Consider the following 13,833-nt stretch of genomic DNA (forward strand, 5'->3'; position numbering starts at 1 on the left):
ATTTATTTAATCAGATAGATGCTCACTCCACCCCCCACTCCCATCGTTTCCGCATGGCCTTTATCTGTTCTAACCGATTTGCATGCCCAGTCCTGGGGATACGACCAAGGTCAGGCAGAGATGCAGGCAGTTGAGGTTTTTATCCAAGAGATTTAACACTCTAGAGACAAGTGAAGGAAATGCATCTTGCCGCCCTACAGTGTTTGAAGCCAAGTTGACGTGAAGGCCTCACTCTTGGCAGGAGAGGGATCCTCCCACTCTAGCCTTCATCCCCCAGAAGCTGGAAGGGCTCAGAAGTAGCAAGAATACATGATGGGGAGAAATGGCATCCCTGAAGAACAGTTAAGGAAGTAGGGTGGTTTTGTATAGAACTAAAGTTTGCTAATGGGTTCTGAGCATTTTCTATGTGCTATGTACCCTTTTAAACATTTTGCTTGTATAATCTCATTCAATCTTCACAACTACCCAGGTCAAGGTCAAGCAGCTAGAATGTATCAACAGGAATTCATTCCCAGGAAACCTGGGTGCAGAGTCTGAGACCTTGGCCACTATATTCTGCCCACCCCCTCACCCTGAGATAGAAGGGCTGCCTTCAAGTAAAAAAAATCACTTAAAGGAGGATGTTTATCATGCTGTCTCTCTTTATCTGCAAAAGAGATTGTGCCTCAGAAGAGCCGAAGGGGCGGTTTGGAAGACAGCTGGAGGAATTTAAGCCATATCCAGGAAACCACTTCCAGCTGGGGGAATGATGACACCAGCCTTGTCGGTGGACATTAGCCCTGGAGCGAGGCAGCCAGCATGGGCCAGGGGAGATAGAACATTGCCTGGAGATGGGGTTGGATGAAATGACCTTTGGGGCTCCTAAGGGTCTTCCTGCTCAGGATCCCAAGGCCTCATGTGTCCAAAGTGCTTTCTCAGACCTCCATCTGGAGGAAAAACTAATTGTATTTCCCACCCCTGTCTTCCTCTCTGCCACCTCAACCCACCTCTCTCCCTGACCCCTGACTCCCCTGCTCCCCACCCCTCACATCCCAAAGCTGCTCCTGCCCTCTGGGCTTTGAGGGGCAGCGGTGTGAGATCAACCCAGATGACTGTGAGGACAACGACTGCGAAAACAATGCCACCTGCGTGGACGGGATCAACAACTACGTGTGTGTCTGCCCGCCTAACTACACAGGTAAGGATCTCATGACTGTGTGTATGGCGGGGTGGAGGGGTGTTGCTAGAATACCATTTTCTTAACTTCTTCCAGGGACTTTCCTCCTCTGTCCCTGAGGACAGAGACTAGGACTCCAAGACCATGTTATGCCAAGAGGGGCTCCCCAAAGGCCTGTTTGCTTCTCCGTCTCCTCCACCACCAGCCACCAGCAAATCACTACTCCTTACCACTTGAAACAGAGTCCCAGGCTCTTTAGCTGCTGTTCATCTCATTGCTGGCCATTATCTCCTTTAGGGCCCCTGTAGACCTAGTTGTGTTTGAGGCTGGCAGAGAGGCGCTTGCATTGTGTTTATGCTTCCTTCAGGTCTAGTCAACCATCTCCTGAAATCCACATTTTCCAGACACTCAGCTAGGAGCTAGAGATACAAAAATGACCAAGACAGAGTTCCTTCTCATAAGAAGTTTATAGTCAGGTGGACAGAGGCATGGATTCATTAGAAAGAGAACATAACATCTATAAGCCCTGGGGGTGTGGGATCACACAGAAGGAACCTAACCCAGCCGGAGAAGCCAGGAAGGTTCCCACAAGAGATCATTCCTCGGGAAGATCATTCCACCCACCCACCCCCCTAAACACAATACCTTTATTTTCCTACATTAATAGCCCCTAAAAAGGACAGTTAAGTATATCATTAGATTGTGAAGCAAAATGCCACCAATTTTGGTGCAAACACAGCAAACTTTGTTATGAGATCAACCAAAAGTAGCATATCCCAGACTGGAATTTCATGAATTTGAGGAAAAATCCCCATGAGACAAGAAGTTTGGGAAGCACTGCATATAATAATAACCTTCTTCTTGGTGGACCATGATACAAATTAGCATATTAGAGGTTCTGAAAAATTCCTGCTTTAAAGAAAGCTGTTTAAGTTTGTTTAACCCAGCAGTTCCCAAACTTATTTGATCTCAGAGCTTCCCCCTTTCCCCATCCTCGAACACTATTCCAAGCCCAGAGATCCTATGTTGCAAGAAGCACTTTTAGGAAATACCAGCCTAAGGCAAGGAGAAAATGAGGAGGGGGAAGCTCGGGGACTCCCATGTCCTGGACTACTGGAACCAGGCTTTTATGTCAGGAGTGAAGTGAGTGGTGGGAAGCTGTGGAAGATGAATAGAAGCATCCCTGAAGATGGCAGAGAAGGAAGCCAAGTGGCTCCCATTGTCCCTCATAGCCCATACCTTTATCAAGCCTCCAGCCCATAGACAGTATCCCCAAGTACACTCTTGAAACTGCAGGAACGTACCACCACCAACTGAGAAAACCACTTGCTCTAATAATCCTGGGCTTCCTAGGACCCCAGAGAAGCTTCTGTGCTGGGAGAAAGTGCATGGAAATCTGCTGTGGGGGCGGGTGCAGTGGCTCACGCCTGTAATCCCAGCACTTTGGGAGGCCAAGGCAGGCAGATCACCTGAGATCAGGAGTTCGAGACCAGCCTGGCCAACATGGCAAAACCCCAGCTCTACTAAAAATACAGAAATTAGCCAGGCATGGTGGTGGGCACCTGTAATCCCAGCTAGTCAGGAAGCTGAGGCAGGAGAATCACTTGAACCCAGGAGGCGGAGGTTGCAGTGAGCTGAGATCCTGCCACTGCACTCCTGCCTGGGAGACAGAACAAAACTCTGTCTCAAAAAAACAAACAAAAAAACAAACAAAGAGAGAAAGAGAGAAAGAAAGAAAGAAGAAAGAAAAGAAAGAAAGAAAAGAAAAGGAAAGAAAGACTGACTGCTGAGGGGTTACCTCCCCTTCCATCTTTCATCTTCTAAGAGCGGAATTGTAGCCAACAGTTGCATTAGCAACAGGCAACACTTACTGTGTACCTACTGTATACAGACTACTAAATTAGCCACTTAGAGAGACCAAGAAATCTAAGGTATGCCCTCAGCCCACAGGGGCTTCTGGTCCATGAAAACAATCACTGTATAGAGTTGAGTCATTGGTCAAGAAGAATCAGCTTAGTGCCAGAAGAGAGATGACAGATATCCCAGTAGTGAAAATGGAGTGGGCAGTGGGGCTCTAACAAAGGCTTTGTGGCAGGGGAGGGGCTTGAACTGAATTTAGAGCAGGCAGATGGGCAGCAGGAGGGCACTGAGGAGGCATCGATGAAGTGGTTTCCTGCCGCAGTTGAGGCCTATCTGGTGTCTGCCATTGACCAGGGTGCACTGCTGATTTGTTGCACTTTGGTCCTGAGAATGAGTGCTTGTATAATCTCATTTAATCTCCACAACTGCCAACGTCAAGGTCAAGCAGCTAGAAAGTGTCAACCAGAATTCATTCCCAGGAAACTCAGGTACAGAATGAGGCTTTGTGGTTTGCTCTGTCCCAGAAAATGTGCAAATCCCACAGAGACACTTGTCTGCTTCTCTGGGTCTCTCCAGATGACAAGAAAGAGGAGGCTTATCAGGAACATAGTGCCCTCTGTGGTCTTGAGAGGCTGAAAGCAAAATTTGGAGAGGGAGGGGTTCAGTGCTCCCTCCCAGGACATGGTTGGGGTCACCCTGTCCCCACCACAGCAAAGAACAGACTTAGGGGCTATCTGTTATTCATTACCCTGCAGCCAGCCCTCTAGACCTACCTGCCTATACCCTGGGAGCAGGAGCTAGGGCAGCCTTCCCCACCCTGCTCCCACCCCACTCCTGAAGAGAACGTTCATGGTTAGACCTTTCCCTCTCTTAGATCACTCTCCATCTGGCTTGACCAAATGGAATTTGAGGAAACCCAAAACTCGGATCTTGAAAACTGGTGCTGCTTGGGAGCTGCTGTCCTGCCTTACCACCCTCCCCCACATTCCTAAAACACATTTTCAGGTGGTGTAAGCTTTTCAGGGCTTATCTGCAAGGGCCATCCCTGGGTATTTATGACCTGTTAGGTATTTTGTAGCACTGCAGACTTCAAAGGCAATGTGTCTAGAGACTAGAACTTCAAATTCCTTTCATACTTCCCTGAAAAATCCAAGGGGCTTACTTATCTATAACAGGTGAACTGGGCTGCTAAGCCTTGTCTGTGTCTCTGAAGCCTCCTCTGACCTCCTGGGGGAGGTTATGGGTCCCCCTTGTGCTTCCACAAAGTTTGCCCTTCTGGTCACACCTACAAGTCTGTGTTGTAATTGCCTGCTTATTTGTAGATCTTCCCAAATAGGCTGTGGCTAGGACAGGACCCGGTCACTGTTGTGTCCCCAGCGCCTGGCACAGTGCCTGCCACACAGGAGGTGCTCAGTAAATAAGTGTGGAATGAAAAAACAAATGAATAAGCATGGCCCAAAGCCAGGGCCAGACATCCTGTGCTCTCAGCTGCACCTGCCCCTGCCCCTGAAAGATCAAGTAAAACAGCCAAATGGTGATGCTAGGACAGTGTCCAGGAGGACACCTAGAATCTTCCCACGGTCACTGCCAAAGAAACCAAGGCAGAGGTGCAGGAGGATACACAAGGAGTGAGAACGCAGGACTCCTGACGTCCATGCCCACCTGACCAGGGGCTGGATGAGTCTGATCTTCTGGCCAGGATATCCCCCCCAATACTCTGATCTTCTGGCCAGGGTATCCCTACCCTGCCTGAGGCCTGAGCTATCTCCCCCATCTGTGCCAGGTGAGCTATGCGACGACGTGATCGACCACTGTGTGCCTGAGCTGAACCTCTGTCAGCATGAGGCCAAGTGCATCCCTCTGGACAAAGGATTCAGGTAAGACCTGGCTTCGTGCCCCCAGCACAGAGTCCATAAAAACTCTGCCTCTAACAGTCTAGGTTTTAGGCAGTCTCTGGTCTCTCTCCATGCTCGCCCTCTCTCTCTCTCTCTCTCTCTCTCTCTCTCTCATGTGCTTCTCTGTATCTCTGATTCAGCCATGATCTAATTATCTCAGTCTGTTTCCCTATGCATGCCTCTGTCTCTCTGTGGGTGTCTCTAAGTCTCTGTATATAGACAGGTAGGTAGGGAGAAAGAAAGAGAGAGAGAAAAATCCACTCTTTCTCTTCCCTGCCCCTTCTTCCTTGCCTCTGCTTTCCCACCAACTTCCCAGTGCTCTCAGCATATCCCTCCTTTCCAGAGCTAAAGAAGTAGAGCAATTCCACTGGGGAAGCAGAGTCTAAAGGGTATTTGGTCACTTCTCCATGTGCAGCCTTTGCAGTACGCTGCCCCTCCAGTCTACAGCAAGTTTTTCAGCTTATGCACCTGTTGCAGGGGAAGGGGGCAGGAGCACTGTGGTCCAGCAGCATGGCCATTGGCGGAGCTGTCTCCATGGTGAGCAGCAGAGCCAATAGGAGCCAGGGGAGCACATGAGCGGCCCTAAGGGTGGATAGAGAGGCTGCCTCAGGTCAGAAAGCCATCCAGCTCTTGAGGCTGAGGATCCAATGGCACTCCTGGGAAATCCCTCCCAGGCCCTGTACTCATCTCTTCCTTTCACCTTCCTTCATGAAAACTTTTGCCACTGCCTCTTCTAGAGAAGATTGTGAGACTCTTGAGACTGGGGGTTTTCTGACATCAAGGGGGAGATCCCAGAACTCTGTGGCCAAAAACATTCTTCCCGACCCCAGTGCTGCCTTCTACATACAGCTGCCTCCTCCTTCTCCCAGCAATCTCTGTCCAACACCAGAGGGAAGCCACTAGCACCAAGGAGTCAGGGTTTTGGGAAACAGGCAGTCCGGGGCAACTGGAGAGACCCGAGGATGTACCCTTAGCAGACCCCATAAATGACCTTACGGAGCCTCCCCTAGGGAGGCTGCACATGGGGAAGGTGACCAAATACCCTTTAGACTCTGCTTCCCCAGTGGAATTGCTCTACCTCTTTAGCTCTGGAAAGGAGGGATATGCTGAGAGCACTGGGAAGTTGGTGGGAAAGCAGAGGCAAGCCCTGGGCCCAGAGCTCCATGCCTCTGCTGACGAGTCTTTACGGAGAATGCCCACCAGTGGCATCTCCAGCCTCTGGGGGGCAGAAGCTCATGCTCTAGGTCTCGATGAGTCCAGGAGCTGTCGTCACCCAGAGTCTGTCCTGTTCTCAGTCACAGGGCAGAGAGTTCTCAGACTCTGGGGGTGTTTGTGACTATGATTCTAAACAGCAAAACTTAGGACTTCAGGGAACCCCAAGATCTCAGAAAGCCCAATCACAGAATCTTAGAAATTTAGAATTATAGAATCTCTGAAACTTGAACTGGTAAGCTCTTAGAATCTTAGAATCTAAGAAACAGGAGTTCTAGTTGTTGCTCCAGCCAGCCCACCCATCAGTCCACAGATCTTGATTGTGTGGAGTGTAGTGGGGATTGGAAGATGGTTTTGATTCGTCTCCTCAAGACCGTTGCCATGGACCTAGGGGAAGAAGAATTGACACTGAGCAAATATTTAGAAAAGAATGAAGTTCTAGGCCACACGATTCTGGCTCTGTTGCTGCGGTTCTGAGGAAGGAAAAGGCTGCTGGAGGAGAGAAGCAGCCCCACCCCTTTAAGAGTAGAATGTGGGTGACCCTTGAGGGTGGGTGGAATTTGGATGGGTTGAGAGAAGGAAGGACGGCCCCAATGGGGGAAGAAGAAGTGAGTAAGTAAGGGTGACAGGCAGACGTGAGCATGTCTTTTCTCGTGTCTTCCTTTTCTATTTTCACATCACAAGCCTAGAGCTCATCACCAGGGGAAATGCCAAGAGGTTCTGGTTTTGCTCAGTGAGACCAAATGAAGCTTCAGCCCTTCCATGTGTCTACCCCATTCCTATCTACCTCATCTGCCCCATGCCCCCTCAGATATGCCAGGTGGGACTTTTAGGCAGTCGAGTTACCTGAGTACAAGGGTGAGAGATACCTCACAGGACCTCCCCGCCTACTTCCACCCCCTAAGATTTGACTTCAGTTTACTGCTGATCTTTACCAAGTATGGGATACTGTGAGGGGACAGGGAAGAATGAAGGGGCAAGGGGTGGGAAGAGATGTGTAAATGCAAACGTGAACTCAAAGCAGAGCAGGCCAGGCAAGCAGAGTGCTCTGGGCATGCCTGGGAAGGGGCAGGGAATGGGGATCTGCCCATGGAGAGGAGATAAATTGCCTCTTGGCAGAGTGGACAGCAAGCTCAGAGGACACAGGCTTACACCAGCACTGGTCAGAAGTGGTCTAGGGGCCACCCTGGCCAACATGGTGAAATCCCGTCTCTACTGAAAATACAAAAATTAGCGAGGTGTGGTGGCGCACTCCTGCAATCCCAGCTACTCAGGAGGCTGAGGCAGGAGAATTGCTTGAACCCAGGAGGCGGAGGTTGCAGTGAGCTGATTGCACCACTGCATTCCAGCCTGGGTGACAGAGTGAGGCTCTGTCTCAAAAAAAAAAAAAAAAAAAAAGACGTGGTCAAAGGTGCAGGTGTGGGGTTGGAGTGCTGGAGAGCTAACACTGCCAGGATTTTATGATCCCCAGAACTTATTCCTAGAAACCTCTATTGTAACCAAAGTCCCTTGAGATCTAAGACAATATAGGAAAGAACAAAATCAGTCTAGCTTTCATAATCTTGAGATATTGTATTTATATGTTATGTCATTATCTTGAGAAGGTCTACAGGCCAGCTCAATAATGTTAGTTTTTCATTGAAATATGTTTAAATCAAAAATTATTCTTCCAGTGCAACATTTTATCATTTTATCTCCCTCATCTCCCATCACCAAACAGCTCATATCCTATGGCAGCCTATAGGGATATTAGCCAAAGAGATACACAGTCAGGGTGACATTTGCCCAAGTGTGAAGATGTTTATCCTTGGAGTTCTCCTTGTACGTTCCCTCCCTCAATGAGGTCTCAATGAAGGGCAGATACTACCTGTCCATAATACTGAAAATAACAATAGCAAAAAGAAAGATCACAATGACTAGCATGTACTGCTAACTCATTCTCTTTCAGGCAAGGTGTATTATCCAACATCCAACAATCTTAGAACATAGAAACTCATTCACAGTTTATGAGGCTCACTGAGGTAGCATAAGCTACCTCCACGCACACATATAAAGGGGTGGGGCTGTGAATCAGTCTGGGCCTGGCTGATTTCTCAGCTAAATCCAGAGACTCCAGATGTCCTGGAACCAAGGACAGCATGCAGTTACTCCCCCTTGTGCAGAATCAATAGACCCAACACATATTAAAATGCATAAAATTTAACTAGAAGAAAGATAAAGGCAAGCATTTGAGAACAATAGGGAATGCAGGTTATAGCACCAGCTGCCTCTCTTTAGTTGATGGAGAAGTATTATATAGGTCCTTGCTACCAGAGGTTCTTGAACCAGCAGCATCAGCATCACATGGGCGTTAGGAATGCTAGTTCCTAGGCCCCACCCAGACTCCCTGAATCAGAAGACACCTTTTAACAGGATCCCTGGGTGTTTCATATGCTCATTAAAGTTTGAGACTTGCTGGTATTGAGAGTATTATAGCATTTTAAAAGAAGAAGAAGGTCAACACATCTGCCTCCCGACCTCCACTGCTTAGTCTGAGGGTGAGAATAGCTTCCCTAATTCCTAATAAAGATCTCACCAGTAGCCTTGAAGTCCAGGCTTAAAATATTAGATTTTATCCTGTAAGTATTGGCCAGCTATCATTGCCTTGGAGAAAGTCAAATAGCTTAAGTTGCTCTGCAACTACTTTTTAGAATTCAAGAGACACGCAGATGCCTACCTGGGCCAAGTTTAACACAGTAGCAGAAGTATACATGGTGCTATATTGAGCACATGCCCCTCAAAGGCATTTTCAATGTGTTTCCTTAAAAGACTGGTTGAACATGTAAGTTTGTACTTCTAGTGCAGCAATAGGTTATGTATTCCAAATCTGCCAATCAAGTAAAGGTGACTTGGTCAGATCTTAGCATATTTCAATCTTTGAGCATAGGCCAGTAAGTCCTCAGTTTCAGGAACTTGTTCCAGTCAAGGACACATCACCCCCTCCATGTCTTACCTAGCTATGAGTCTTTAGCCTGCATCATGCTCTGCCAACCACAACGATGCCAGTGGGGTTGCCACTTGTGGATTCCACCCCACTTCTATCCATTCCTAAAGAGGAGAGGGAGGAGAGGTATGAGGGAGGACCATTCCTTTGCCCTGATTCTTCCATGGGGCTGCTTATAAGACAATCTAAGAGTTCAGAGAGCTTGCTTCCCCGCCACCCTCACCTCCCTGCCTTTGTCACCTCCTTCTGCCCATGCCGCCTCCTCCTCTGACTTGGATAGGCCGTGGCTATTATTTTTACTCTGCCCACTAGAATTCAGCTGTTGGGCCCAGAAAGGTACAGGCTTTGCAGAAGGCAGAAGCGCCAATAAGCATTTGCTTATATGTGCCTGTGGGTGCACCTAAGCCTCTGTGACTCAGCCCCTCGATGCCTTCAAGTGTGTTTCTGTGCTGGGATTTTGGTTGAATGTTGCCCCAGACAGAGGAGCCCAGAGATGCATGTTTCTGGCCCACACTCAAGGACGCCAGGTTTTAGCCGGAGCAGCTTCCTCTGGCCAGGTTTTAAACCTTGTCTAGAAGGGGTGATAATGAAATTGCTGACGCACCACCCTTTTAGGAAGGGCCAGATTGGTGTGCAGGGCCTGGGGTGGTGCAGGTGTTCCCATCCTCTTGCCCAGGTAATATGAGCCACTTATTAAGGCAGAAGAGATTTGTGCCTTTCTCATACTGGTCTGAATCTCAGAGTGCAAATAGTATCGTATTCCTCTTCATTCATCTTCTACATGTCATGTTGAATATTTACTTAATGTTTAGTGCACTACACAAAGTATATCATATCATTTTTAAAGCAACCATAAGAGGTGGAGTTATTTATCAATTGCATTTAAAGATGAAGAAACTGAAACACAGAGAGGTAATGAGTGACTGATCCACTTAGAACAGTTTCTGACACGCAAGTGTAAACTAAGTATTAATCACTCGATGGGGGTGTGGGGGTCCTCAGGGAAGTGCCTGCAGTGCTCTCTGCCCTCTGGTTTCTTCCTTAAGATGGAGTATGGTAGACCCTCCCTTACAGGGTCCTGAGAGGCCTCAATGAGAACTCATTGAAAGGGGCATAGCACAGTGCCTGACCCAAAGGAAGGACCAAACTGAATGAAATGTCAGTTTCATGTAGGAAGTGGCAGATCCAAGCCAAAAACTGGATGAGTCCAACCCTGTGTTCCTCACCCTGGCTCTGGAATACAAGACTCGCCCCACCATGAATGGAACAAAGGCCATGGGCTACCAGGGAAACCTGCTGTAGAGCCAGGCTTTGCAGATCCCAAAGGAACTTGGGTAGATAGAAGAGATGGGGAGAGGCCCCCTGCTGAGGGGGGCTGGAGAGTGACTGCCTGGAAGCTGGCCTTGCCTTGAGGAACGGCCTTGCCTCTGCCTATGTTCCAGGTGCGAGTGTGTCCCTGGCTACAGTGGGAAGCTCTGTGAGACAGACAATGATGACTGTGTGGCCCACAAGTGCCGCCACGGGGCCCAGTGCGTGGACACAATCAATGGCTACACATGCACCTGCCCCCAGGGCTTCAGGTAAGGCAGGAGGGCACCTCACGAAGGAGACAGCCTGGGCCAGGTGGCAGGGGCTGGGGGTGACTGGCTAAGGTGGCCAGGATGGAGACTCAGGCCCAGGTGGCTGTAGCCCTGGTTCTGGGTGATGCCTTTATTCCCCTGACACCTTTGCAGTCCTTACATGTCCCCATGAGGGAAATAGAGCAGGTATTGGTGATCCCACATTGTAGATGGGAGAAGAGCTACTTGTGGCAACTCCACGTGAAAGCTGGGCTTAGGTTCAGCTCACATAATGTCATGCTTGGGTAGGATTCCATCTAATGGAAGATGCCACCATCTTGAAGCCCAGCTTGCAAGGTGGAGGTAGCCACATGGCCACACTGGCCAGAATCTTCTTTCTAGGATGAAGAACAAACATGATGGTTCCTCAGTGGTAACCTCTATTCTACTTCTGTTGCTATGAATTTGGCTACTCTAGATGCTTTATATAAATGGACACATACAGCATTTGTCCTTTGTCAGGCTTATTTCACTTAGTATTTAATGTTCTCAAGATTCAGCCATGCTGTTGGGTATGTCAGAATTCCCTTTGTTTTTACTGCTGAACAATGTTCCATTGGATGGATGTGCCACATTTTGTTTATCCATTTATCTTTCCATGGGTAGGAATGTGCTCTTTTAAGAAATCACCCCCAGGCAATTCTAATGACACTGAAATTTAGGGACCTCTACTCTAGTCCAACTCCATGATTTTATTTCTTGGAGCCGGAGTCTTGCTCTGTTCCACAGCCTGAACTCACACTCCTGTGCTCAAGCGATCCTCCCCTGTAACTGGGACTACAGGCTCATGCCACCATGGCTACCCCCAACTCTCTTAAAAATAGGAAATATGGGACTTAAAGAAGGAAAAGGTCTTGCCCCAGTTAGTGGCAGGGCTGGAACTAGCCCCTAGAACTAGTATCATTTCCCATCTCACTCTACCTCTCTGCTCGAGGTTCTTTGGCCTGAGTAATTGTGATTGTCTCCTCTTGGCCATTCTCCCATCTCCCTCCCCATTCTCTCCCGCCTTCCAGTGGACCCTTCTGCGAGCACCCCCCACCCATGGTCCTGCTGCAGACCAGCCCGTGTGACCAGTACGAGTGCCAGAACGGGGCCCAGTGCATCGTGGTGCAGCAGGAGCCCACCTGCCGCTGCCCACCAGGCTTCGCCGGCCCCAGATGCGAGAAGCTCATCACCGTCAACTTCGTGGGCAAGGACTCCTATGTGGAACTGGCCTCCGCCAAGGTCCGACCCCAGGCCAACATCTCCCTGCAGGTGTGTCCCGCCCTGCCCTGCCCTTGGAAGGACCTCAACATGCCCACAAGCTCTGATTATTCAGAAAATTGCTGGAATGCCCCATCTTAGCAGTAAAGCACCATCAGGGACAACACTCAGCTTGAGGACACCTGGACCAACTCATCCAGAGAGTTCTATAGATAACTCCTGACCAGTTCCCGCTGCAAACTGGAGCCCCCACTTCCAGCCTCATTCACTCATTCCTCCAGAAAATAGGCATTCAACTATTGTACACCAGACACTGTGCTGTGGAATTGGGATTCAGTTCAAGACAGACAAAACCCCTTGTCTGAGGTCCATCCACTAATCCAAGAATCTCATTCCGGGTGGCTGGCTGTGAGTGCAACTTCTGAAACCAGCAACTTTCAGCCCTGGCAATACTTTAGAATCACCTCGAGAACTTTTTAAATTATCTTTGGCCAGGTGTGGTGGCTCAGGCCTGTAATCCCAACACTTAGGGAGGCTGAAGCAGGTGGATCACTTGAGGTCAGGAGTTCGAGACCAACCTGGCCAACATGGTGAAACCCAGTCTCTACTAAAAATACAAAAATTAGCAGGATGTGGTGGTGCATGCCTGTAATCCCAGCTATTGGGAGGCTGAGGCATGAGAATCGCTTGAATCTGGGAGGCAGAGGCTGCAGTAAGCCGAGGTCATGCCACTGCACTCCAGCCTGGGCAATAGGGCAGGACTCCTCTGTCTCAAAAAAATAAATAAATAAAAAATAAAATTATCTTTGCCTGGGCCCCACCCACAAGAGATTCATGTGTAGCTGGTCTGGGGTAAAGTCTAGACACTGGAATTTTTTTTTTAATTCCCCAGATGACTCTTAGCATAGTGCCTGGTTCCTAGCAAACACTGAATTAATTACCATTGTTAGCATTTTCTTTATAACTCTTATTAGCCAGGTGCAGTGGCTCACACCTGTAATCCCAGCACTTTGGGAGGCCAAGGCGGGTGAATCACTTTAGGTCGGGAGTTCAAGACCAGCCTGGTCAACATGGTGAAATCCCGTCTCTACTATAAATACAAAAATTAGCAGGGTGTGGTGGTACACACCCATAGTCCCAGCTACTCAGGAGGCTGAGGCACCAGAAACGCTTGAACCCAGGAAGCGGAGGCTGCGGTGAGCCAAGACTGTGCCACTGCACTCCAGCCTGGGCCAAGATTCCGCCTCGAAAAAAAAAAAAACAAACTTATTATTCTACTTTATACAGAGAAACCAAAGAAGGGCCTGAACTTGGGCGGGATCATGTTATGCACCAGAGGGAGAGGGCAGATTAGAGTTCGGGCCTCCTGACATACATTAATATATGAACATAGTGGTGCACAGTAGGCACTCAATAAAAATGTGTTGAACTGGCTTGCTCAGTCAGCACTTGCTGAGGTGTAAGTCTAGGCCTTACCTTCTGGGGATTTACTGACTAGATGAAGGAGGAAAGATGGACGTGAATTTAGACGCAGCACAGATTCAGAAGCTGCTGCCTGGAAGAGGGCTCTGTGAAATGGGCAGGGAAGGTTCAGTCTCAGGTAAGCCCTTACTAACACGCCCCAGCTGCTTTTTCTAGGTGGCCACTGACAAGGACAATGGCATCCTTCTCTACAAAGGAGACAATGACCCCCTGGCACTGGAGCTGTACCAGGGCCACGTGCGGCTGGTCTATGACAGCCTGAGTTCCCCCCCAACCACAGTATACAGGTAAGGGCCTCTCTCCCTCCTGACCCATTGTGTGTTCCTCCACATCCTTCTGCCTCTGGGCCTGCAACTCAGAAGGGGGATTCAGGAGAAATCGGGTGTCCCTTCTCCCCGCCCCTACCATGCACATGCATGCACA

At 49.0% G+C, this 13,833-nt stretch overlaps 1 protein-coding gene across 4 annotated transcripts in view; it reads left to right on the forward strand.

Annotated features, from left to right (window-relative positions):
• The window catches only part of SLIT3 (slit guidance ligand 3), a 653,573-nt gene that overhangs the window by 617,603 nt on the left and 22,137 nt on the right, over positions 1 to 13,833 (forward strand). For all 4 annotated transcript variants that reach the window (XM_055285296.1, XM_055285297.1, XM_055285294.2 and 1 more), the window contains 5 exons: positions 1,038 to 1,177; positions 4,800 to 4,893; positions 10,549 to 10,686; positions 11,739 to 11,979; positions 13,567 to 13,697. In XM_055285296.1, the coding sequence (XP_055141271.1) occupies positions 1,038 to 1,177; positions 4,800 to 4,893; positions 10,549 to 10,686; positions 11,739 to 11,979; positions 13,567 to 13,697 (744 nt within the window). The remainder of the gene's footprint in view (positions 1 to 1,037; positions 1,178 to 4,799; positions 4,894 to 10,548; positions 10,687 to 11,738; positions 11,980 to 13,566; positions 13,698 to 13,833) is intronic.

This window comes from Symphalangus syndactylus, chromosome 7 (genome assembly GCF_028878055.3).
Source record: "Symphalangus syndactylus isolate Jambi chromosome 7, NHGRI_mSymSyn1-v2.1_pri, whole genome shotgun sequence".
In the NCBI taxonomy this organism is placed as follows: Eukaryota; Metazoa; Chordata; class Mammalia; order Primates; family Hylobatidae; genus Symphalangus; species Symphalangus syndactylus.